Source organism: Gouania willdenowi, chromosome 17, assembly GCF_900634775.1.
Source record: "Gouania willdenowi chromosome 17, fGouWil2.1, whole genome shotgun sequence".
Taxonomy (NCBI): Eukaryota; Metazoa; Chordata; class Actinopteri; order Blenniiformes; family Gobiesocidae; genus Gouania; species Gouania willdenowi.
Genome location: NC_041060.1, coordinates 18,972,924 through 18,999,022, shown reverse-complemented (window position 1 = coordinate 18,999,022; position 26,099 = coordinate 18,972,924). Strand labels below are relative to the sequence as shown.

General features: G+C 38.3%; 1 protein-coding gene across 3 annotated transcripts in view; it reads right to left on the bottom strand.

Moving 5' to 3' along the window:
• The window catches only part of LOC114479192 (contactin-associated protein-like 4), a 128,236-nt gene that overhangs the window by 56,865 nt on the left and 45,272 nt on the right, over positions 1 to 26,099 (bottom strand). For all 3 annotated transcript variants that reach the window (XM_028472739.1, XM_028472740.1, XM_028472741.1), the window contains exons 3-8: positions 21,399 to 21,592; positions 14,561 to 14,708; positions 11,280 to 11,486; positions 4,277 to 4,452; positions 3,244 to 3,390; positions 1,902 to 2,169 (exon numbers count right to left, since the gene is read on the bottom strand). In XM_028472739.1, the coding sequence (XP_028328540.1) occupies positions 1,902 to 2,169; positions 3,244 to 3,390; positions 4,277 to 4,452; positions 11,280 to 11,486; positions 14,561 to 14,708; positions 21,399 to 21,592 (1,140 nt within the window). The remainder of the gene's footprint in view (positions 1 to 1,901; positions 2,170 to 3,243; positions 3,391 to 4,276; positions 4,453 to 11,279; positions 11,487 to 14,560; positions 14,709 to 21,398; positions 21,593 to 26,099) is intronic.

Sequence of the window (26,099 nt, the reverse complement as noted above, 5' to 3'; positions counted from 1 at the left end):
TTGGGGACATCTCATAAATCAACTCCCACTGAAAGAGCAGCTTGAAGATTGTGGAAAAAGGTCCAAATTGATTGCAAAGACCAGCAATAGCAGGTAGGCTTTCTCCTCTTTACATCCCCTGTGTGATTGATTTGTATCATGAAAACAGCTAGGGCCGTGCCAGTCTTGTGGATCTGTATGCTGTTGGGAGGGAATAGATCAATATCTCATTACCTTTCTTGTTTTTTTTTTCTTACTGGCAAGACTTTCCTCAAGAGAGCAGCCAAATTATCTGGTGGTGCCATCTGCTGCATGTGCAGTGGTCACAGTGGGCGAGTCACGGAAGATTTGGCGGTGGGATTAGCGCGACATTAAGGGTTTCAGGGTAATCTTTAAAAAAGGGAAGTTGTTGTGTTTGCTTTTAATGCAATTAGAAGTCAAAGCAAATTCTAACAAAAGAGTTTGAAACAAAGGTTCATGGCTGCAAACCGTTAGGAAGTGACTTAAAAAAAGAGTTACATTTCGATCACACCTCAGTTGTTTGTGATGACTGATAATATTTTCCTTTTGATTCAAACTTTCTGATATCAATATTTCTACTTCATGCCATTTTGCCTTTAATGAATGACCACTGTTTATAAGCAGCCTCTGTGTGCAGACTACAATAATAGTTATATTGTGGCCATACCAGTCTGTCCGATCGCATTAGATCTCTGAAGCTAAGCAGGTCTGGGCCTGGTTAGTAGTTGGATGGGAGACCACTGAGAATTCCGGGTGCCACAGTGGAGGACAGTCACTCCAGTGGTATCTGTCATTGTGTTCTTGGGCAAGGCACTTCACCCATATTGCCTAGTATGAATGTAGTGTGTGAGTGAGTGTTGGCGGTGGTCGGAGGGGCCGATGGCGCACTATGGCAGCCTCGCTTCCGTCAGTCTGCCCCAGGGCAGCTGTGGCTACAATAGTAGCTTACCACCACAAAGTGTGGAGTGAAAGAATAATCCCTTTATTAAGAAATGTCTTCTTTATGAAATCTGACTCAGTTATGTGGGGCTAGTTCCTCAACTATGTGTTTTCATTGTAATCAGATCAAGATTGCACACTTTGGCATGCTTTTTTCATACATACTCTACATACTCTGCTGTATTGTTATTAATGGAGATTGGAATTTCTTCCAAGCCTTTAAAGTGTGAATGATCATGGTACCATGATCAAGATCATTGATCCAGATAACTGTGAATGTCTGTCAGAGGGTATTTATTGCTTGGCAGAGGTTTGTGCTTTCTGTGTTCTCTTGTTGATTATGGGTTTTAACGGCAACACTTTACTTGAAGTTTTATACATAAGGTAGACATTACGTTGTCATTATCTGTCATTACCATGTATAAGGTGTTATGAAGGCTGTTAAATGTCGTTCACTAAATAATGACACCTTTCGCAAAATGATGACACTTTTGGAGCTATGTTGGCTTGTTTTGGGTTCGGTAGAGGGATCTAGAGGGGTTAGGGTAACGAAGGACACTTAATGACAGCCTTCATGACACCTTATTCATGCAAATGACAGGTGTCATGTCATAATAATGACAGTGTTATGTCAGCCTTTATGCATAAAACATCAAGTAAAGTTTTTCAGTTTAAACTTCATACCCTCCCAATATTCTCAGCTGTTTTATTAACTACTAAGCACCTGAGCAAATAAAGTTGGCTTGTGTTTTTTGTTTTTCTACTGGCAAGCTTATCAAGAAAAACGACTCATATCTTAAAAAGAAGAAGAAAAAAAACGAGGCTGTAGATTCCTCATTTCAGTGCTAATATTTCTGTGATTAACTATGCAAATAATTTCCTGATCCTCAAACTGCAAATCATGCAACACAACTACAGAAGCAGGATTTTCATGTTGATTGTAATAGGGTCTTTAGACTGACCTGCACTGAGCTCCAACACCAATTTCCCCTCATTATGGACCTGTAGCTGAAGTCTGGCTTCACTTAGGTACATCCAGACCACACTCTTTTTCTGCCAGAGGTCAAAGGTGAGCAGCAGACCCGCCTTATTCCATGTCCTGAACTGAAATCCAACGGATACAGTTGTTTCAGGGGAAGTTTTCGTCCACGGCAACTGGAGAAAACTCTGAGGGCCGTTGAATGTCACGGCCACAGAAACTGGTTCGGTGCAGGAAAAGGTCATATTACCCTGAGGAAAAGTACACAGAGAGGAGGTGGGACAGGAGAAATTATTACTACAGAGATAAAACAACAGAAATAATGAATATTAATCAGTTGCAGAGGGCTTGCTTCTGTGACCTCACGTCGCACTGATCTCATCAGCAAGTCTCCTTTAAAAGGACACAAATATTACCATAATGATAACAGAAAAGCTCAGAAGCTTAGAATAAAATGCTAAAAAATGCTAAAAATACCAAAGTCACCTCGCGTGAAACACAAGATAAAAGAGTGAAATTGGAATGGAGTTACTTTACCATTGCCGGTGCTGCATTATTCCTATTGCTTTAAATGGCACTGGCTGCAACTGCTGCAGTAATTTATTACAGCCTCCAATCTCTGCTAGGAATCTTTACACACCTCCAGAAACACAGATGACATCTAAAAGCCCTTTGTGGTGAAGTTCAAGTGATATATAACAATAGAGTCGGTTGTGGCGAGAACCAATAAGTCAAAAAGTTACCTATAGAAACTAGACTTAGCTATCCATCATGGGTGCTTTTATTCTGTCATTATCTAAGCCTTTTACAGAGGTGGCATTTAGTCTGTAATAAACCTGAGCATACATTTGCAGCTAACACTTTAAGAGCCACTGAATCACTCCCAGAGAGGACTTTGTTAAACCTCAACAGCACTGTACTACGACCCAATGTTTGTTTTCTGCTACTAGGACCTTAACTGTCATGCCAAAACATCTATCACTCCCTATAGAAGTGCTTTACAGCCTCCTCTTTTGATGTGCTTGCTTCACTCTCTACCCTTAAAACCATTTATTCATACACATACAGACCAATTCTGGCCGACTTATCCAATAAGAAACCATACAAGACATACAAAGCCAGCATGTCACTGCTGTGCCCTGTATTCCTTGCACAAACAATAAATTAAAGGATGTAAAAGAGATGTAGTGATCAAACCCAACTTAAATCAGTAATAAAGTCCTCCGGCAAGAAAAGCCACAGGCACTTTGACAGTCGGATAATAAGATGTTAAATCATGGCCATAAACACAGCTTAGAGAGAAAAAGTATACTAAATACACTCACCAATGCAGTGACCTGGTGGCTGTTGTGTTTAGCAAGCTCAATCAGGTTGTAACCATTAAATGAAAGGTTTTCTACACAACCATGGAAGCTCCTCCTGGAGATGGTGGATTGTGGATAAGTGCGAGTCTGGACTTCACCCAGAATGAGCTGCAGAAAACCGAAACACACAAATATGATAAGTTCATCATCACATTCATAGTGTTGTACTCAAGACCAAGACTTGTCCTAAACCAGAATGCACCTAGACCAAGACAAGACCAAGACTTTTGGGAGTCTTGACCGAGACAAGGCCAAGACTATAAAATACCTTTTTTTTTTAAAACCATTACAAGGTAGGTTGAACACTTAAAGAGCATTATCTTTTTAATTTCTGTTTTCTTTTAAATACATTTGACTGAAAGAGTTGCTGACAACTTGATTTTTGTCAAAGGACACATTGCAAAAACAATCAAATCTTGACATTCTTCAACTAAATTCTTGCATGTATTTAAAATTCACTTATAAGTCCAGAATTATTTGAAATAACTGTAAATACGATTATTTGTTGGGTGAATGAGGCCTAAAGTAAGTGTTCAGATGTATTTCTGACAAGAAATAAGATGGACTGGTCTGAGTTTTTGCAGATGTCTGACACACAAGACACTCAAAAAGATAATTGAGCTAATGCCACATGTTTGTCAAATTACATCAATAAGGACAGTTCCAAGTGCTTAACCTATTAACACATTAATGAAGTTGACAAAAGTCTGACCAGTCCAAGGCCGAGACAAGATCAACAACTTCAAAATCAATACCGGTCTCAAGTACTACACAAGACATTAATCATGAATTAGACCAGATTGAGGAGTGTATATCTTTTAGGACAGGCTGAATGAGAAGAAGTGCTTTAAAGTAATGAATTAAAACATGTACAGTAGGTGACGATATGCACCTATTCAAGTGGTTTGCAACTGGCCAATAACCCAAGAAAGAAGATGAATTAGACAAAGGGTTGAACATTGAAGGTGTTTCTAATGTAGTAGTTTGTGTCCACCTTTTCAGTGTTCCAGTGGATAAACTCTGCAGGAATTTGAACCCTCTCCGTGTGCTTGTCCACTGTGAGGTTGAGGTGGGAGCCACGCCTTTCAACAGACACATGGTGCCAATGCTGATCATCTAACAGGCTACCAAGGGAAGCAAGATGCCGGGTATCAGAGGATGAGGTTTTTCCTGGATAAGGGATGGAGGAGAACATTCAATTAACCACAGGATGAAGATGAAGTTATTTCTTCACTGCCGTTTCTGCTGAGAGATGATACTGAAAGAATGCAATGTAGCAAAATCTAAAAGACAGACAGCCATTAGATAGATAGATAGATAGATAGATAGATAGATAGATAGATAGATAGATAGATAGATAGATAGATTCTTTATTCATCCCGCAGTGGGAACATTTACTGGCATGACAGCTCAAATAAAAAGTGCAATAAAAAAGGCAACACAAGGTAACACACCGAAAAACCCGAAAGACACCTGAAAAATAGTGCAATGAAGATAAAGTGAAATAAACAATATATTAATAGAAGCTATAAATATAAATATAATTAGAAAAATATAAGTAGAAAAAATTATCTAAAAAGAATAAAGGATAACAGATAAATACTGTATTAACAGGCGGGAAATATGTATATATATATATATATTTACAGATTGTACAAGGCCTCAGACTGTTTTATTTTTCAGTTGTACAGTGACATTCTTTGGGAGGTACAATCAAAAAAACACGCACTTCCCTTTTACTTGAGGCAGTGTGCTGGATCAAAAAGGTCCAAAAATGTTAAGAAGAAAAGAAATTGGGAGCTAACTACGCAGTTGTGCGTAGTTAGCTCCCAATTTCAGTTTTTAATATACACCAAAAGACGTGACGTTTCGGGCTGACCGCCCTTCATCAGACATGAGTTGCAGCTTACCGGCACACCTGTTTTTATAGTGCACATGATTAACCACGGTGGTCACATGATACATGTCAGTGTAGGCGGAAGGACATTTGTCTCACATATATTTATAGTTGCTCTGTGTACCAACTTTATACACTATATATAAATATATACAAAAAATATATACACTACATATATGCAAATATATACAAAAATGGACTATGTATTCCAAAAAAATTTTTACACTATTTATAAATATAATATTCTTAGGATACAATTTTGCATACATGATCATACAAACATCAGGGTACCCATAATATTGTATGGAAGTATTATACTTTATGGAGGTGTGTCCTAAACTATTACACTATTAAAACCATTAATTAGTTGCTTATTAGCATGCATATTTGTAACATATTGACTCTTATTTAGTCAATATTAAGTACTTAATAATGCCTTATTCTGCATGGCCTTAATATACAACCAGTAAACCATTAACTAAGAGTTTTCCCTCAATAACCTCAGAATTATTACTTATTGGTATTAAGTAAGGAAGTTGTTGTATATGGATTACAATCTTAACATGCTAGGGTTAGGATTAAGGTTTACCTAAACCCAAACCCTAACCCTAATCCTAACCCTAACCCTCTTTGGACTGCGAGATTGCCATTAAGTGTATAATAAGGCATTAATAAGTAGTTAATAATTACAAATTAATAGCCAATATGTTACTAATGCTAAAAAGCAACTAATTAATGGTTAATAGATGTTCCCTAAACTAATGCTTATAATGAACATAGATTATAGCAAGGGTCTTAAATCAAATTCTTCATTGAGACCCTTAGGACTAAGAGTATCCAAGGTGAAGATCCAGAATGCTTCTCTCCTCAGTAGGAGAGTGTTGATGTTACCACCTCTTTTGGAGGTAACCTTTTTCATTTCAAAATGACAAACAACAAAGTTTGATGAGAAGCTGTACTAGATCACATAGTAAGAAATCCACTGTCTCCCATTGGAGAATGTTCTCATAAAAGAGAAACTCCTTCCCGTTAAAACATTTATGGTCGTGACTGAGCTCGATACAGTTTGGATGAAAATGAAAAGACTGTGTGATCAATACAAGAGGAAGAATGGCCTGACTTTAAAATCTAATAGGATTGTAACATTGGCTGTGATTCATGGAACAGTTAACAGGTTGCAGGAGCTGTAGAGCAGATAAATAGGCTCTTCTGATGAGTGCTCATTTGATGGATGATGGGTTTAACACCACTCAGACTGCAGAGCAGGTAAAACTCAATACAAAGTGATCAGTTGGCTAATAAAATGCATATGAGGTAATGATGAGGCTCGTATGCTGACTGTGCATATCATGCAAGCACAACAAGTACAGTACGTAGTGCCCGTGTACGTGGTGACCTTCAAATCAAATGGGATTAGCTATAATCTTATGGGAAGGCCTTGGTCAACATTGACATACAACAAAGTCCCACCCATCAGATATGCAAAGCATTACGGTATATGGTTGATTTATGGAATAGTTTATTGAAAATCTTCATTTTATTGTTTATTTGGCACCCCACAATTTCACCAGAGTTAGCTAACAGCTAATTTACATGTGCAGTCCCTGAGCAGGTAAACAAACAAGAAATACAAGATAGAAAAACAGGACATTACGTTCAAACTACTGTGCAAATAGAACAATATGACAAAGTCATATGTGCAATAAATAAACCAACACACCTTATATAAATAACAATGTAGTTGAAATAACTGAGGATAATAATCATATACAGTATGTATGTGGAGAGCATAATTAGGAAATATAGGTTATAATCTGTCCAAGTACCATTAAAATGTCATACTTGGGTATAGCAGCAGCAGCAGCTTTACAGATCAAGCCCAGGGCAAAGGTGAGCGGAGGCAATTCATTATGGTTACAATTTTCTCACAAATTTAGCCTAAAACTTAAAATAACCTAGTCTAAAGAATAGGCAATCTGCGACCACTCAGAGGGAGCAACCTATCAGCTATTGTATATAGTCAGTGTCGGGGTTAGGTGTTGCTGTATTAGTTTTTTATAGTATTGCTGTATTACATTTTTTTTTTTCCATTGAATGAATTGGGAGTATTAATTGTTAGTATTTTTGATTAAAATTAGATTTGTTTAGAATACTATAAAACCTTTTTTTGTCTTCCAGTTGATGTGCTCTTCCATAAAATTTACATTGTGCTCAATCAATGCAACAGCAGTTGGTTCGGAAGCAGTACAAACGCATGGTTTTACTCAGTACAGGGTGTAAGAAGGGTGTTGACATTCATTGGGGGTACAGTATACACATATTGTTGGTTTTTTTGTTGTTATGGACAACAAGTGTGAAATAAACCTCCATTCATTCATTCATTCATTGTTACTGTATTTGCTACAATTCCACAGATTAGTGTTCTTTTCACACAGAATGCAGACCAAAGGCTCTGAGAAAGCAAGTACACATCAATCAAACATTTTGTGTGTTACTCTGATTGTTGTCTTTAGCAGGACGTTCATTCTGCCAACGATACTAAAGCCTGGTTCCGTGTCAAATCGACGCCGTAGCCTCACGTCGCGCTCTACTTAGACGTAGAACCCCCTCGCCGTAACCTGACGTTCGCTTCACAAAAATCCTGACTAGGCTGTGATTGGTCCTCTCCAAACCTCAGCCCCAGTCAATGACTCTTTCGGTCAACATCAAAATGTTTCAACATTTTGCGGAGCGATACGAGTGTTGTTTCCATGGTGGATTGAGTCAAAGAAAGAGTTTTTTTCTTTCCTTTTATGGCCGCTCTCTGGGGCCATGGGCCGATCTACGGCGGGGTCGGGGCCCGGTCGACAGTGCGCTCGATACACTTTTATTCTTTGTTTGTATGTTGCATGTGTTTATATTGAAAAATAAAGCGCACGTTTTGAAACTGTTGTTTTCATGTTTGTGTCCAACAACACACACATGGTCGGGTAGGTCAGTAATAATCCAGAAATAAATTACATTTTAAGATGCTTAAAAAACATTGTTTTCTGTGACCTGAAGATAAACAAGGGCTTTTTAATGCTACTCTGAAACCACACACACACAACCCTCTAGCAGCATGGCGGCCAATCGCATAGCGATGCGTTCCCTCGACGCAGAGCTACAATTGGCCAACTTCTGCATCACGTCGAGGCTTAAATGTCTTTGGAGGGACACTGACTATAAACTGTTTTTACCACCTGAGAAATATCTCTAAAGTGAGGCATTTGTTATCAAAGTCAGATCTTGAACTGGTCATTCATGTATTTATATCATCACGTATTGACTATTGTAATTCGGTTTTCACTTGTCGACCCTAAACAGACTCCAGATTGTACAAAATGCTGCTGCCAGAATTTTAACTGGTGCTCCCAGAACATCCCACATCACCCCATTCTTTCTACTCTGCACTGGCTTCCAGTCAAGTTTCGCATAGAGCATAAAATCTTTGTTCTTACTTTCTGAGCATTACATGGTCAGGCCCCTCAATATATCTCTGACTTGTTGTGCCCCTACACTTCAGGGCGAAGTCTTCGGTCTTCAGACCAGGGTCTCCTAAAGATCCCAAAAACTAAATTTAAAACTCAAGGAGACCTGGCGTTCCAGGCTGTGGCCCCCAGACTCTGGAATAACCTGCACCAGTCTCTCTGGGAGAAGGAGAAATAAACTGTTGAAGACTTCACTTTTCAAAAAAGTATGATGTTGCACCTATGCACCCATGTTTTATTATTCTATTATGATGTTGCACCTGTTGTAATAATTTATCCACTGCTCTGTACAGCACTTTGTGATTTTATCTGCAAAAAGCACTTTATAAATAAATGAATGACTTACTTACTAAATGTGTTGCTTCAATTGTCTGAAATGTGTCCTTCACATCATTATTCATTCATTCATTTGATTTCTAGCAAAGCATCAACACCCTTAAGTCCAAAGCATCAACTATGCAATAAAGCTGAGAATGCAAAGAGAATCTTGTTTTCAATGTGTTGCGATGTGTTGATGTTAGCAAAGCAAGGCATGAGTTCAGGGTCAGTGAGCGCAACAGATAAATTGTGCCAATTGTATCTTCAAAATGCAATCCAATGCTGAGAAAAAGCAGGAAAGGATCGTTTGAGTTAGGATTCAGTTTAAATTGGTCATCAGAAAAAAATGTTTTTCTATTTCTATATAGTGTATATAGTCTTCATTGAGTCTTTGTGTGTTTTTTTTTCCAGCTTTTGTCAGGTATCAAGGTGTATTACGATTTTCATTCATTCCTTCGTATTCTGACTAGCTTATTCCTGTGCCTATCTCCAGCTTTTAAGGGCACTAGGCGGCGATACACCCCGGACAGGGTGCCAGTCCAACTGAAGGCAAACACAAAGAAGCAGCCCACCACTTGCACTCACTTTTTTTTTTTTTTTTTTATAGTGTGAGGAAATCAGAATACCCGAGGAAAAATTAACACAAGCACAGGGAAAACATGGAAACTCCACACAAAAAGGACCGAAGCACAAGCTAAGCTAAACTATACGTGATTGAAATTAGACGGAACCTGTTTGTAAGTAAAAATAGAAAAAACAAAAATGAAAAAATACAATTTGGTGAATGATTTAAAATTTGAAAAAAATTGAGAGCTGGAGATAGACACCAGCAGACCCACGCATCAGAAAATGGATGGATGGAAAAAGCTTAGTGCATTAATAGCCTAAAAACAAGGTTTATTCCAAACAGTGTGATATAATGTGGTCCCAAATTTCATATTCTGGAAAATTTCAATTGTTAAAGGACGGGCAGATAGAAGAGTGAACAGAACGATCGCTCTAGGAGAAACAATTATACACACACACGCACACACACACACAGTGATGGCGAATGGATGGAGTATTTCATCAGCCAGATGGTGCGCTTGATGAAAGGTGTAACATGTGTTGATTATTTCTCTGAGAATGCTGAAAAACTAGGGTTTAACCCACAAGCACACATGCATGGACAAGAACTCCACTATCCAACATTGCAGGAAGTCAACAGCAGTGCAGAAGAAGACGGGAAAGGAATCAGTCAGGTGGGGGCGTGCACATCAATCCACCACATTAAAGGGCCCATGTTAAGCTAAATACATTTTTCTGTGCTTTAAACATCATAAAGTGCTATGTGGGCTTCATACACATGCCCAAAGTGTTTTTTTTTCATTGATTCCCTCAATCGTTAGTTACAGGGTGATTTGCTCCTTTCTTACTGCAGGGGGAGCCCAAACACCTCGCTCCAATTTGATGACGCGTTCCCACTTTAATGACGAATTTGATATGATTGACATGTAAACAGAAACGCCCACAAAGGTGAGCATTTCAGCGTCCTTTGCGCTGTGCTATGTCTGTATTTTCTCCAGTTTATGTATGTACCAGCGAACGCCCCGCCCCCACGCTCTGTCTCATGTTTATAAAGCAGCATGAGCTCAGCTACGGAGTGGGTGGGAGGAGGGCGGGCCGTCCTCTGGCCCTACATCACCGTGCGGGGAGGAGGAAGTCAGCGTCCAGTCTACAGACACGCCCACGCATGAATATGCATAAGTAGGCCGCAAATCAGCCTGTTTGTGTAGAGTTGCTCAGAAAGTGACTTTTCAGAGGCCAAAACTCTAGAAAACAGGCGAGTTTGGAAAAATAAACCTGAAATACTATGTTTTTGGGGTTCTTAGAACAAATGGAGATGGGTGAAAAATAGCTTGATATGGGACCTGTTTTTGACCTTTCTACTAAAGCTTGATCATAACATGCACTAAAAACAGTAATGTTCTTTAAGTTTTTCATAAATTAAAGGCTAAATACATTCTTTAGTGTCCTATTATTAAAAGAAATCATGGTGCCTATGGGTATGGGTATGGATGTGGATTGATTTGTTTTTTTTCTATTCTGTATTTAGTTTTAGTTTTTCTTTCGACTCCTATCTACCTCACTTTTTTTGTTGCTTGACTGTGGTGTGAATGGGGACAGTTGATAGTCTGAACTTCCTTTGTTAAAGTGGCAATATTACCTCCTGTGGTCCTATTTTACTCCAGCTTGTGTGAGAATAATGTAGTAACGTACGTCAGTGTAATTACCTTTTCTGAGCAGCAGGAGTAATTTCCCTCTCTCTAACTGCAGATTCAGACCACGTCCTTCGTTTCCCTCCAACTGCAGAAGCGTCCCGGAATTCCTCAGGGTTTTAAATTTGAGGTTCACGACATCTCTGGAGCTTTGCCTCTGTCCAGGACTGACCCTGTACACCAGCCCACTGCTGCTGCCGTCAAAACTCACCACATTGAACGCTACAAAAGAAAGAACAAACATTTAGACTTCTACGGATAAAAAACAGAGAAAAACACCATAGACTGTGAGTGAAATCAACCTGACTATTGGCAATAGGACACATATGTTGATTTTAATGCTATATTAAATGATATCCAGAGTTTCTGGGAAATCTATGTTAATGTATGATTCTTTTGAAATGCGAAATAAATACCTACTAGTCTTTTACTATGGTCTACTGCTGGAGGTCATTCATATACATTTATGTATATAAGTCCCTCCTTCGTCCTATAGACCCCTATACAAATGAAAACATTTGCCGACTGCGCTCAGCCAATAGGCTTCGACTTCCTGTTTTTGAGATTGTCAATTAAAGTGAATGTGGAACTGTCCACGGAAACAAGGCCACGCGTCACAACAGCAAACAGGTAAATATTATTTTGGCTCGTACCTGACCCATAGACCTATATCAATGCTACCCGATGTGACCTTGTTATGTTCCGCGATGCGCGTGCAGAAAAGTAGAGGCGTGGCTTCTGGTAGATTGCAGAGGCAGGGGGAGGAAGTTAAGCTGTTAAGGGGCGAGACATTGAGACGTACTTTCAGAAACTCTGGATATCAGCTTTAGTTTCGGGTATTTATTATAATCCCAAATTGTCAGGGTCTGTTTGGTGTTGGTGTTTAGCCCTTATGGTCCTCTTGGAGTTTTGTGAGTTTGTGTTTATTCTGTTTAGTTTCAGCTCTTGTTTCATGTTTTAACTTATTTTCTGTGCTTCCCAGGTATTCCTGTTCATGTCTCCACCTCCCAATGATTTGAAATTGCATGCTAACGTACTATACACTACACACAATGAGTATATACTGTCTACTATTTACTATTAGTATGGTTAGGATGAATAGGATGACGACCGTTCCCACTGAAGCATACTTCGAAGTTTTCCAAGATGCAATTTTAACTTACAACAACCTGAAGCACACTGAGACTAAATATCTCAGTTGATTCGCTACTATAGAAAGTTCTGAAATCATTTTTTATATCAACATGTGGTCATTTAATCCATAAAACACATTTCATGGCAACATTTCAGAGATTTTCAGACAAAACTTCCGGCTGACTTCAAAACAAGAGCACTATTTACAAAGGCATTAAAAATAAATGAAAGACAAGAACAGATGCTTTTATTTTGAAAAGGTAATGTTTGAGTGTTAGCTGAAGGCCAATGTCATGTCCTGAGTGTGCATCGTACTGAGATTGTATATGCACATATATGCACATGCGCACTACCGGAAAATACATTTTTGCTAAAAAAATTACAATTTATATTTGTTTTCAAAGTGAATGGACACGTGTTTTATTTGTTTATTGGGTCAGGGTTGAATTAGGGTTATGATCTCAGTACGAAGGTAAACTCAGACCGTGACGCCGGTCCCAGGACGATTTTATGCTCCGCTTGCAATGCATCATGGGGCGGTAGGGGCGGCTGAGTATGACAAACAAAAATAGAGGAAGGACAAAAATTTGATGTGTCAAAAATAACTAAAAATAAATAGGAAACAAGAGATATTTATTGGCAAAAAGGAGCTGAAGTCTGAAACAAGTCAGAACTTTTTGAAAAGGGGCATAAAGTGGACAAAGGAAGTTGCAAAATGGCCAAAGGAAATGGGTAAAAAGGAGTTAAAAAGGTTATTTTTAATGTTTTCTGAGGGAATATGAAATTAAGACATAAAGAGCCACATGTTGACAATTACTGAATTAATAACGGCTTCTACAGAAAATACCAGGGTGGTATTTTTGTCCCAGTCCAGCCCTGGTTGTGTGATTATCTGCTTCATATTTTACACCCAGGTGTGGCTCGTTCCCAGTCAAGCCTCCCTCACTATTTAGCTGAGTGTTTGGACACAGAATGATGGCTGGTTCATTGTCGATGTCATCCTCCTTGTGGGCTGCAGCGTTTTGTCCACCGCTCCCAGTTTTCCTCATGCCTCCTGTTATACCTTTTAGGATTTGTATTTTTTGTTAGTTTCTGCATTTAACATGGACTGGTTTCCATCACCACACCCTCCCAATGTGACGCAAATAGGAACATGTGCACTTGTATTTAATCCTTATTTAAAAAATAGTCTTTTTTTTATGTTTACTATGTACATTTTCATTTTCTTCCTTTGTTTAGTGTTTATTCATTCAATGTGTAATATTTCTTGAGTGTCTATGAAATAAGTGATTTCCCCCTGGGATAAATAAAGTACTTCTGATTCTGAAATCACAGGACAAAGTAAATGCATATTATATCAAAATGATAGCATTATTTTCCTCAATGCTAAGCCTTACTTAAATTAAGGAAACAGAGTATAAGCAATCCTTTTAAATTCCTGAATACATACGGTATATGAAGCTTTGTAAGTGATACTTGATGTATTTGCACTGAAGAGAATAATTGCAATTGTTTGAATACATCACAGTAAGGTGAATTCAGGTTATAGCTTGTAATGAAAACCAGACAATCTCCATCTGCACTGCTTCTTTGTGGTAGGAACAAATACATTTATTTCATTTCTATGCGCCATTATTATGTTATAAGCCATGAAAATGTATTTGCATATCATCAACAGTGGCATTTGCATAAAAATGTAAGTGAGTTTGCAGCTGTACAGAGACTGTTGTGTAAGGCCAGTTGGGAATCTGCTGTGAAAATGCAAAACAGACACATATTTAAATGAAATATAATTAAAATAGACGTCAGGTGTGTTAAGTACACCGCAAACAGTAACAAAACCAATGTATAAGCAACAAAGGAATGCAATGACTAGAAAAATAAAGACTATTCAAAGAATGCATTCATTAAAAAGCAGAAAATAAAGTTTCATTTAGATTTTAGTTGATAAAACATTAATTCATGTTTTCAGATAAACATGCAGTGCAGAACATGTTTTATTTAATGGATATTAAATAACTGATCTTCAAATAATGAATAATTACTTCATCAAAGTAACTCGGCCCAGATCTTGGTAACTTGTGTTGTCATGGTGACACAGGTTTGCATCAACCCCCCAAAAAAAGCTAGAGAGTAAATTTAGTCCTGGCTGGGAGACGTACTGTAGGGACATCCGTAGGTTTCAAGCCGCAATCCGATCCGCCCACTCGGATTCCAATCGAGCGGAACGAGGCGGAGGAAGCGAGCGATGGCAGGCTGCTGCAGCTTGTACTGAACCACGCTGTCTGCATTGTTGTTGCCTGGAAAGAACTGAGAGCACACAAACACAATGAGAACACACAGTTTTAATCAACAGGTCTCTAGACCTGTGGTTCTCAACCTTTTCAGCCACTGGATCTGAAGATGGTTGAACACAGACATGTACACTGAAGAACAGGGGAGAGATTTTTGGGTCCATCCATAAAGTCAACAAAATGATGGTCCATTGTTCTATGAATCTGAATAATAATATCCACTGTTATCCAGAAAGTTTATGTTTGCACCATAGTATATAGTCATAATAAAAATGTAAATCCTTGTTTATCAGAAATAAAATGCATCAAAAGTGACCAAAAAATAGTAAGAAAAAAAAAAAAGGTGGTGAAATGGGATTTTAAAAACAACAGGAATTGATTAAAAGTTGCAAACTAGAGTGGCAATAAATGGACAGAAAAAGTGGTAAAAAAAAAAAACGGGTTCAAAGTGTCAATATTGTAACAATTAGAAGAAACAATTAGTTTAAACTGGCAAAAATGGGTATAAAATAGTGAATGTGGTTAAATTGGTAAAAAATAAGCATGGTATATAAACGGTGAAAAGAGGTTAAAAGTACAATAAGGGGTCAACATATGCAACATTACGTGGGAAAAGTGGTGGAAAGGATTTATAAGTGCCAAACATGTCTTGAAAGTGGAAAAAATGTGCAGAAGAGGCATTGAAATTTGATAAAGAAGCGGCAGAAATGGGAGTAAAGAAGCAAAAATATGGGAAAAAAAAGTGATGAAAACAACTTAAAATATGGCAAGTTTGGTGTAGTTGCAGAAAAATGGTAAAAATAAGCAAAAATGGGCTCAAATTGTTAAAAAAAAAAAAAAAAAACTCTACTACTGGCCACCCCCTCCTAGTGTCTCGTTACCCCAAATGGGGTCCTGACCCCAAGGTTGAGAAACCCAGTTCTAGACATAAGCAAATTGAATTGCCATGTGTTGACATCAATAAGTCATCGTCATGGTTTAATCTGACACTTTCTACCATAATCTATAGGTTTGATTATTTAGCCACAAATATCTGAGAGTAAACTGTCTTCCTAACTATTAGACAAAACATAATAACACCTAACATACACCTTATATTTTTAACAACTATATTTGTAAATGTAAGGGATTTCCTCATATACTTTATAATAGGAAGTTGTGAAGGTGAATCACAGGGGGTGGCAGACCCCCATGGAGGATCTCATTGGGTCTAACCTGGTTAAATAAATGATAAATCAAAGAAAAAGAATAATCTCATTGGTCGCCACACGTGCTAATGCAGAATTGACTAAATCCATTTTTATTCACATTGTATAATTGATTTAATAGAACCTTACTGTGAGTGTAAAAACCACAAGTCAAAAATCAAATTGTGTTAGTTTTATGAGGAACAAAGGCAAGGGGATGACTGAGTGTTGGACGTTTAGCAGTTTTTGGTGCTCTTGGAAAAACAGGAGGAAGAAATGCATAAAAAAATGGAAGCTTGGTCGAAACATGTTTCAATTTGGAGTACCTGGTTTCCCCATTTTTTTTCATTGTTAATTTTATGTTTGAATTCACTGCACCTCTCACTTGCTGCAGTGAATGTCCTTTAACTACCACATCTAAAAAGTTCTCTGCTGGATTGACATCAAGAGACAGTGGAGATCACTGGACTCATAAAGAGAAATGGTGCATTACCCATTAAAGGTCTTCAGGAGAACACAGGTACACTGTGGTCATTTAGAGAAGTCGTCAGAGACAAAACTCAGGCCTTGGCTTTTATAAAACGCTCCATTGATACTGAAAGTCCTGAACTAAAGAAATTCAATTTGGCTAACATAGGCACAAGCACACATTCCTTCTATATTTACACACTCAAATGCATCCATCTGTTTTTTTTTTTCACCTGTCGTTTTAAAGGGAGAATAAAACACTGGATTGACTGTGAATGGAAACTGCTTTGGGTTTTTTTCCAACATCTTTAATTCAAACTTTTTTGTGTATCTCAAGATTGCTTTCTAACACCCTGTACCTCAGAGGTGTCAAAGTCAAATCAAGTGGGCCAGGATTGAAAAATCTGGCTTTATACACGTCAATTACAATAATTTCCTAAAATGCAAAGCAATAGGTCACAGATGTCTTAATCCAGTCCGATACAATTTTTTCTCAAATAATTGCAATGTTATTTGCAGGCATTTTATGCATTTTTTTTGCAAGAAATTGTAGGATTTTAGAGAAAAAGGAGAATAATAGTAAACAATTTCCATTATGTTGTGATGAACCCATTCATTCTTACTGAAATTGTTCCATGGGCCAAATTGGATGCTCTTCCTGGCCGGATTTGGCCCACTGGCCTTGAGTTTGACACACGTGCCTCACCTGGATACTGTAGATTTTCAAATATTGAGATGTATTAACTGTTCAGATTTCAGCATCTTGAGCGTGCCTGCCTACAAATCTAAAGCTATTACGTGATGGACTTGTTTGCTATTCGTCAATACTCTATTATGCAGCAGAGTCTACGTCCTCCATGGAGATTTAATTTAGGCATTTATTGTTCACTGTCAATCAGAATAAATACTAAAATGTTAAAGCATGTTAGGTTTTTAATTAGCCCATTAGGAGACCCTGGGTATGAAAAAAGTCATCGATTGGCTTTAAAGCAACAGTGATAAATGTGTTTACAGAGAGCACAGCAGAGCGGTGATGACAAGGAAATAAAATTGGACAATATCCGTGTGAAAAGATAGTGCAAACTATTAAAATGTGACAAGCTGTATCTGCAACGGTACGTGTGGTATCACGAGTGGGGGTCGGATAACAAAAATCTGCATTATCTACCACGCACCAGATTGTTATTGTCAGGTTCTGTTGGTTTTAATTGTCTTTAGCTCTTGTGGGCTTCTTTTTGTTTGTCTTTGTTTATTCTCCATCACCACACTCACTCACCCAGCATGACACTTATGGTTTGTTTGCTTTTTTATAATATAACTGAGTTGAAAAGGTCATACCCAGCGTAAGGCCCTGTTCACACGACAACGTTTTGCTTGTTTCTGTTTTTTGTTTCCAAAAAGTTCCGCAATCACACGGCAAAATGATCTCTGTTTACATGGAACCGCGGTAAACATAAAAAACGATATAGTACACATGCAAGTGTGGTTTTGCAATGAACCGAAACACTTCACTCCTCTGAAAAACCAGTAAGAGGAGAGCTTTAATTGGACTTACAAAGTTAGACCCACAACAGCCCAAACCCGAATAAAGCTGATCTCTTTTTAAACCCATTTGCTTCCCGACACTACAGACCCATGCCACATGACCTCACAGGTCACATAATGTACGACCCTCCGCCATGATGGAAGAACAAGCCACCACAGGAAATGGGCTGGGACTGGAGTACACAAGTCTTTCTTCAGGAAATTAAACTAAACTCTTCAGGAAATTAAACTAAACTCACCCACCTGAGCCACAGACCATGGCTCAGGTGGTAGAGGGTCGTCTTCTGATCGAAAGGTTTGGGGTTCGATCCCAGTACCTGACTATGTGTCGAAGTGTCCTTGGGCAAGACACTGAACCCTAAGTTGCTCCCAGTGGTCGACTAGCACCGTGCATGGCAGTCCTGTCCCACTGGTGTGTGAATGTGAGAGTGATTGGGTGAATGAGCTGATATGTAAAGCGCTTTGAGACTGCTTCAGTGTGGGGATAAAGCGCTATATAAATCAAATCCATTTACCATTCATTTACTAAACTAAATTAACGAAATAGTTTTATTTGCATTGATCCAAGTGTGCAGATCTATTTTTCACACAAATTCATCAATAAAATAGCTCAGATTCTGAAAAACCAGCATTTCACACTCATATTACAGATGAATGATGAAAAAATTAGCCTTCTTACCCTGATTTAACCACATGGAGTCCATTATGAATAACAACAGCGTCTTCACAAGACCCAGTTTCTCCTTGTACCAACTTCTCTCAGCTTCTGATAGAGTGTCAACATAATCCGTGGCTTCCGACATATTGAGGCCAAACGGAGACGACCTTTGACAATCGTTAAGCACATGGGCTGCTTTCAATAAGTCAAAAAATAACACTATTATTCAAGTAAACACCACCCTGTCTTCCAAGATGGTGCTGGGTCAAAGTGCTGTGACGTCAGTTGCAAGGATCTATTCAGATCCAGTGCACACATATAGAATAATTTAAGAATAAGGCAAGTTTCTTTAATAACTCAGCTTTATTTAGTAGCCACTCATTCTGCACACAACTAAAAACATGATGAGCAGCTTCAAGTACCGCTACATGCTCAGACGTGGTCAGAGGGATGTGTTTGTCCTCTCTTTGTTTTTACCACTTTGAAAAGTACAAACCAAACTCACAATATTGTACACCGGTATTTGGCTGATTAATGTAAAACACATTTCAGTCGTTACATTTCCTGCTGTCTTTGGTCTCCTCTGACAGACACTCAAGAATTCACAGGAGTTCAAAAACACTTTGAAAACGAGTGGCATAGTGTCATTTCTTTGTAGAACGTCACGTCAGCATGTTTTTAAGCTCCAAGGAGAAATTCCCTGCTGCCTCTGAGAAGCTCCTGGTGCTGAGATTAGCTGGTTTGCTCCTTCAAGGGGCAAATTGACTTCTCGGTAAAAGCTCTACTTTGCTGGATTCTGAACAAATGTGGCATCTCTTTAGATAAGTGTCCACTATCTCATTGGGGTTTTTCTCAATGGTTTTCTGCTTCATTGTGCATTGAAGTTATTGGAACGATGGCTTGAATAAACTCACTGTGCTGACAAATGTCACACAGGAACCGTTTAACACCTACTCTGGGAGACTCAAAACGACTCTATATCTCATTAGATTCACAACAAGTTTTTAGAGGAGTAGGAGTGCATGCTGCATGGAGGACAACCACATTAAAGAGAACCAAGAAGACATGCACTTTACTTACAAGCAGGGGCGTGTCACCCATTGGGGGATGCAGGGGATGTGACACCCGCTCTTTAATAAAAACAAAAATTCATCCCCCTCACTTTTCACAAAGGGTTTCAATGTTGAAAACATATTGGTCCGGTTAGATTGAGTGAATAGTGATCGAGTCAATCACAGCCAGCCATTTGACGTCCAAAAGCGGCAGAAACGTGGCAATAAAAAAAAAAAAGTGAAATGTGACTAAAATGAGCCAAAAGCAGTCAAGAGTGGCAAAAAAATTGACAAAAAAGAGGAAAAGTGGTACGTAATGACAAAAGGTAGCTTAAATGAGCAAAATGTAAGGAAAAAGGAAACAAGTGTTATTTATTGGGCAAAAGGTTGTTTGTTCATGTATATTTTGATAGCGTTTTGTAATTTATAGCGTATTGTAATTTGCGCTATATAAATAAAGTTGAATTGAATTATTTGAATGAAAAGTGGCACAAAAAAAAAATGGCTGAAAGAATCGACAAAAATTGGATAAGTGTCAAAAAGAACTTACAAAAATGGACAAAAATGAGAAAAAAGGGACATTTATTGGCAAAAGAAAGCTAAAATCTGAAGAAAAAAAGTGTCAATTTTTTTGGAAAAGGGGCAAAAAATTTGGCTTACACATGACTGGAAAAATAGATAATATGCATAAAAAAACGTGCAATATACTTATCTGTATAGGAATCTTACACATAGCTGTTCCTCTTGATATCTATTTATAGCTGCACTGTATCTTTAAAAAAAAAAAAATACTACTTACCTTATGTAAGTACTTGAAGCTGTTTATCCTGTTTTTATCCTGCTACACGAGCCAATACAACTACATTTTGTTCTTATCTGTACTGTAAAGTTCAAGTTTGAATGACAATAAAAGAAATGACCCCCCCCCCCAACGTCTGCTTCTTATGTGGTGCATCCGCACGGGATCACCGAAGCCTGAGATTTTGCTGAAATTTCTGGACATCTTCCAGATATGATGTGTGAGTTGATGTTAAAACAACTTTGCAGGCTTTTGACCACAGCTCAGTGCTGTGTCACTGCTAGCGCTAACCAGCTGTATTAAATAGAAGGCTGCAAACACGAAAAAAAAGATCCACCATTGGCCTCTGATATTGCTCCTTCTTTTCGGCCCTCTCTTTCTGTTGCCGTGCGTTACGGGCCAATAAGGTTCTGCTGTCCCGGGACCTAATAAACGTGTCCCGGAAACAACGTGTAATCACGCATCAGATCACTCCCATTTCTTTCCAAATCAGAGAGATGCCTATTCGCATTGGATTAGTATCATCACAGGACCTCGGAGTTCAGCAAATATAGCAGGTAATTTGCTTTACAAATTACTGACATGGCCGATTCGCACGGGATTAACATCACAGACATTATTACAAATTGCATGTGGTCCCTAGGTAAAACTAATCCCGTGCGAATAGAGCTTAAGTCTAAGAAACCGGTTTGTAAAATGAAAACCCATCCCTACCCGTGGCCCTGTAGATTTACAGCATTTTATTTCCTTCAGTCACTTTTGATGTTTTGAGACTTTAGCATAAAGGGAACACCCAACAACACCTTAGGTTTTAGGGCCTTTCCCTGCTTTTGACATCTTGACTTCTTCAACACTTCCACTTTTTATTTCAACACTTCCACTTATACATCACTCTGTATTTACTGCCAGGAAAAGGCAATAATCGTTGTTTTGCTTCACCTCTTAAGTGAAATATGTACTACAAATGTTCTGTAAAAGAACTTTGACATCAACTCACCCCGATGCTGTCCTCCTGTCTGTACTGCTTCCAGTTGTGGCCCGTATCACTGAACATCAGCAGGTAGGACGCCAGCCAATCAGAGCTGCCGTAACGACCCTGTGTGGCCACTGCTGTAATTGTGCTTCGTTCCCCAAAGTCGACCTCCAACCATTGATATCTGTCCGAGACCAGAGGAGACCAACCTCCTGCTCCTGTGCAGAAAAAAACAACAGAGGGATAATAAACTATAGGTTTAAGAAACTACCCACTGTATACAGTAAATACAATATACAGCTTTAACAAGAACCCAAATATACTTCTGTTCTTTCCTAATTTCCTTTTAGAGATAATTCATCGTCTTCCGTCATCACAAGAAGAAACATTTGCAATTTGTGAACAATTTGTAAACCTGCAGCCTTCTCAGCTTCCATGTTTGTAATGTCTATCTGTGCTGTCAGGATACTTTCTTCCTGGGAAAACTCTGTATAACAGGTGTTGGAAATGGAACAGATTATTTAACCTTTTGATCAGTTTCTCAGCAAACAAACACATCATATTTCACTCAATAGGAGTTTAAATGATGAAGCTGCATGTAATATAACAGAGGTTTTCCCACCAAGTTTTTAAATGAAATGTCAGCTTCTCTAAACATCTACAGTAACTCATATCAATCTACAACACATGTGCCAAACCTGGGGAAACCAATCCGGCCCTTTAGAGCATCCAAATAAGTCAGTAAAAATGACAGAGAAATCATGAATCATTGTGCAGATTTCCAACTTATGCGGTTGAAGATATCTCAGTCCCTCCAAAAACACAAATTTAATGAAACTCTATAATATTCACAGGGCTTACAGCTTTCTCATGCTTATCACATAATGACAGTTGTTTTTAACTGTTTTTAACATTTTTCCAAACCCTTCCCATTTTCCCCAAATTATTCCACAAACTAAACCAAATGAAATAAAAATTTGTCAAAAAAAAATCAAGGACATTTTTAGTGAAGATCTTGCAGGGACTGATATCTCACAGTAATTGCTTGGGTTTTTTAGGTGCCTTACATATTTTACATATCATTTATGCGTGGAAGTACAAACCAGTGGCTCAGTACGTTGGGAACTGGAGCGGACCAAAAAAAAAGAAAAGCGGAAGTTGTTCTGGTAGCTGGAGAGGTGCCGATGTGCCCTTAAGCAAGGCACCGAACACCAACACTGCTCCTTTCATTGTAAAGCAACTTTGAGTACCCAGATAAGCGCTATATAAAATTGATGTATAATAATAATAACAAAAATTAATGTTGAAATTACTCGTTTTCTCTGCCAAAAGTCTGTGGCCCACTAGAGATCAAACCGGTCCATATTTGGCACCTGAACTAAAAATGAGACACCCCTGATCTACAGCAAGAGTTAAATTCAACATTTGAAGGTGTCATTTTGTCCTGGTCATGGTGATCGGCTCAACGGAGACACTCAAATAGTCCCAGCTACTCAGACTCATTGAAAGAGGATGTTACTGTGTTAGAAGCTACTGGACAGATGTGACTGACGTTGAATGCATTACAGACAGCTTTGATCTAGACACAGAAACATGATCAGATAAAGTAGCACTTTAGCGATTTCTCAGGTCTTTTTGTAATTTTATTCCATCCCTGGTTTGAAGCTGCATCAACACAGAAATAGATACTGACGAAGGCAAAAACAAGAAAATCATTGTGGCAACTCTGGGGGTGTCGCTTATTAAAACACCAAAAACTACAGAAGACCTCGTGTTATTTCATCTGGTTGATTCTATTTGGTGGCAGATAGATGCTGACCTTGAAGAGATAGAAAAAAAACACTTGACTTACGGTACATGTGTGGTCAGGGACGACAGAAAGAAAATGGGCTGAACTTTGAGTCATGAGAATCAGGCAGTGCAGACAAAGAAAGCAGACAAATGGCCCCTGCACTCGATAGATCAAAGCTCAATGTGTCCCCCGTGTGTGATGTAATTGAAAAAGAGGCGAGCGGACACTCTTTAACAGACATCACTTTAAATCTCTGACCACTCCATCACAACACATAGTTACACCTAGTTGTGTTCAGAACAACAAGATCACTGTTGCAATACCCAGACATATGGAAAAGATCAACTAGAGAAAGAATAAATATTTATCATTACAGTGAAACATTTTTTATGGTAAAATAATCAAACTATAACTAAATCCTGAAGAGCACACGAGAAGTAAATAGTAAAGGTCAAAATGATCCACAAGCTCTTTTCTGAAGTTTTGCTTTCGAGTAAAACTTTACCAATTACGTTGATCCCAGCAGCTGATCACTTCAGTGGTAAAATGATTGATTAATTTGATTGATCACAACTTTTTATATGATGATGTTCAACTAAAGTTATTTCTGTTTCACATTCATTGCTTTTTTGGTGGTTTTTGGGCTGTTAGGTTGATTGACATCTTGCTTCTCTTATGTAAACCTTTGCATGGTGATGTATAGACGTTAGCAGGTCACAGAGCAGGGCCTGAGCGAAGCTTTTTTCAGTGTTTGCATGTTCTCGAGGTGCTTGTGTGGGTTTCATCAAGGTATTCTGGTTTCCCCAGCTATCAAGACATGCATGCTTGAGATTCAATGTGGCAGCATCCTTGTTAATGTTCACCGCAGCTCAGGGTAACCCATTGCTTTAATATTCAATGGTGTGTTGACATTTCTTGTACAGTGGCAATTAAATAAATCCTCTCTCTTCCTCACATGACATCACAGTGTTCAAATGTTCAACTGTAGATACTAAAATATAATATTTAGGTTTCTCTTCTATACTACCAGCTCTTATCTCTGAAAGCCCGTTGCATGTCGGCACGTCACTATGACTCAACACCCACACACCCACATTTTGTTGATACCACATAAAAGCTCAGAAATCACAGTTGCAGGGGTTGACCTGTGGTGTGACTGATAACTGACCTAAACATCTTGCACCAACAAAACTGCTTACGGGGTACGCCCAGCCCAAGAACATAAAATGTCTACTCCCAATTCTCTAAACACACTGTTGCTTCTGGTACTCGCCTGCGTGTGAGCTGTTCAGTTTGCAGGAGCAAAAAGCCAGCTACAATATTTTACTTGTGACTAACTAAGAATAAACCACACAGAAATAGTTTTACTTGTTTCATTTTTCTTCAAAGCTTTTTAATTAAATTATCCGGGAAGAAGGTAGGGAGAAATCTTAACACAGGGCTGCTTAATTATAGAAAAAACAATAATCACGATTATTTTAGTCATAATTGAAATCACGATTATTCAAACGATTATTTGTCAACCAAAAAGTAATTTGCTTTTTGTGCAAAACGATGTAAATTATTTTCTTTAAACATAAATAAAATCCTTCAAACACTAAAATCAAGTATGTTCACTTTTGCACAAAACAAAACACTTCTTGCACGTGACGTCTTGCTCTCGGTCTTCATCATCAAACCCATAGTCTCCTGCCATGTTTCAAAACCGCTAACAACAACTTTCCATGTGTTTGGCCTGCATGCTAGCGTTAGCTTTGAGGGGGCGGGGCTAAGGAGCTTGCATGTGTGTGCATTAAACAACAAAGTTAATATTAATAATTGTGTGCCACGCTTTATTCTTTGTAGATATGCTAAATGGAAGTTTGTTTAATTTAGCAAATAAAAAAAATGTATAATTTAAATATATATATATATATATATAATTTTTGAAATAATAGTTTTCTCGATTATGTTATTTTTGTCATCGTTGAGTGCAATAATCCAAAAATCGTAATCAGATTTTGATCAGTTGCACAGCCTTAGATCCACATATCACTGAGCATTGTGTTAGAAAGGGAGCAAACACTTTGACAAGGGAAAAGTGGTGCAATAATATAGATTTAATGAGGTGTGCGTGCTGAGTAGTGTTAAAATCAGCCATAGGTGTAAATGCATAATAGTTGGAAAAATGTACTAGAATAAAGTGTGTTTTTATGGATTAGAAAAAGGATAAATACTCCTAAAGACTTCACAGTGCTCTGTTACACAAACACTGACTGCAGGTTTCACCTTTGTCCTGATATTTGAGTGATGGATTTCATCTTTGAGTACTGACACCTGACCCAAACTCAATTAGTCTTTATTCTTGTTTTATAGGAGCAGCACAGCTGTAATATAAAACAACTACAGAGGAAAGCCAGTCAGGCGGCTCAGCTCAGCTTCACCGATCAAGGGAAACCAAGCCTAACCTGAAGCTTATCCTCCAGCAGCAGCAGCAGTAAAGCACTGATGAATCATTAATAATGGACTGGTATTATACCACGCAGGCACATACAAACAGAATGTAGAAATAAAATAAAACAAAAAGATGGTAGAGGAGGACATAACAGTGTGCCATACAGCAGGGGTTCTCAACCTTGGGGTCACGAGACATTGGGAGGGGGGGTCGCCAGATGCCTTCAATGAACTTGAAATATTTTCAGAACAATTTCAGCACATTTTTGCTTATTTTTACAATTTTTCTGCAACTCTGTCACTTTTTCTTGCTATATTTTTGCTCATTTTTAGTACATTACTCCCATTTTTGCCACTTCTCTATCAAATTTCAATGCATTTTCTCCAAATTTTTCCACTTTCAAGACATTTTCGGCACTTATAAACCCTTTCAACCACTTTTCCTACCTAATCCCACTAATGTTGCCCCCTTATTATCACGTTTAACCTCTTTACACCAT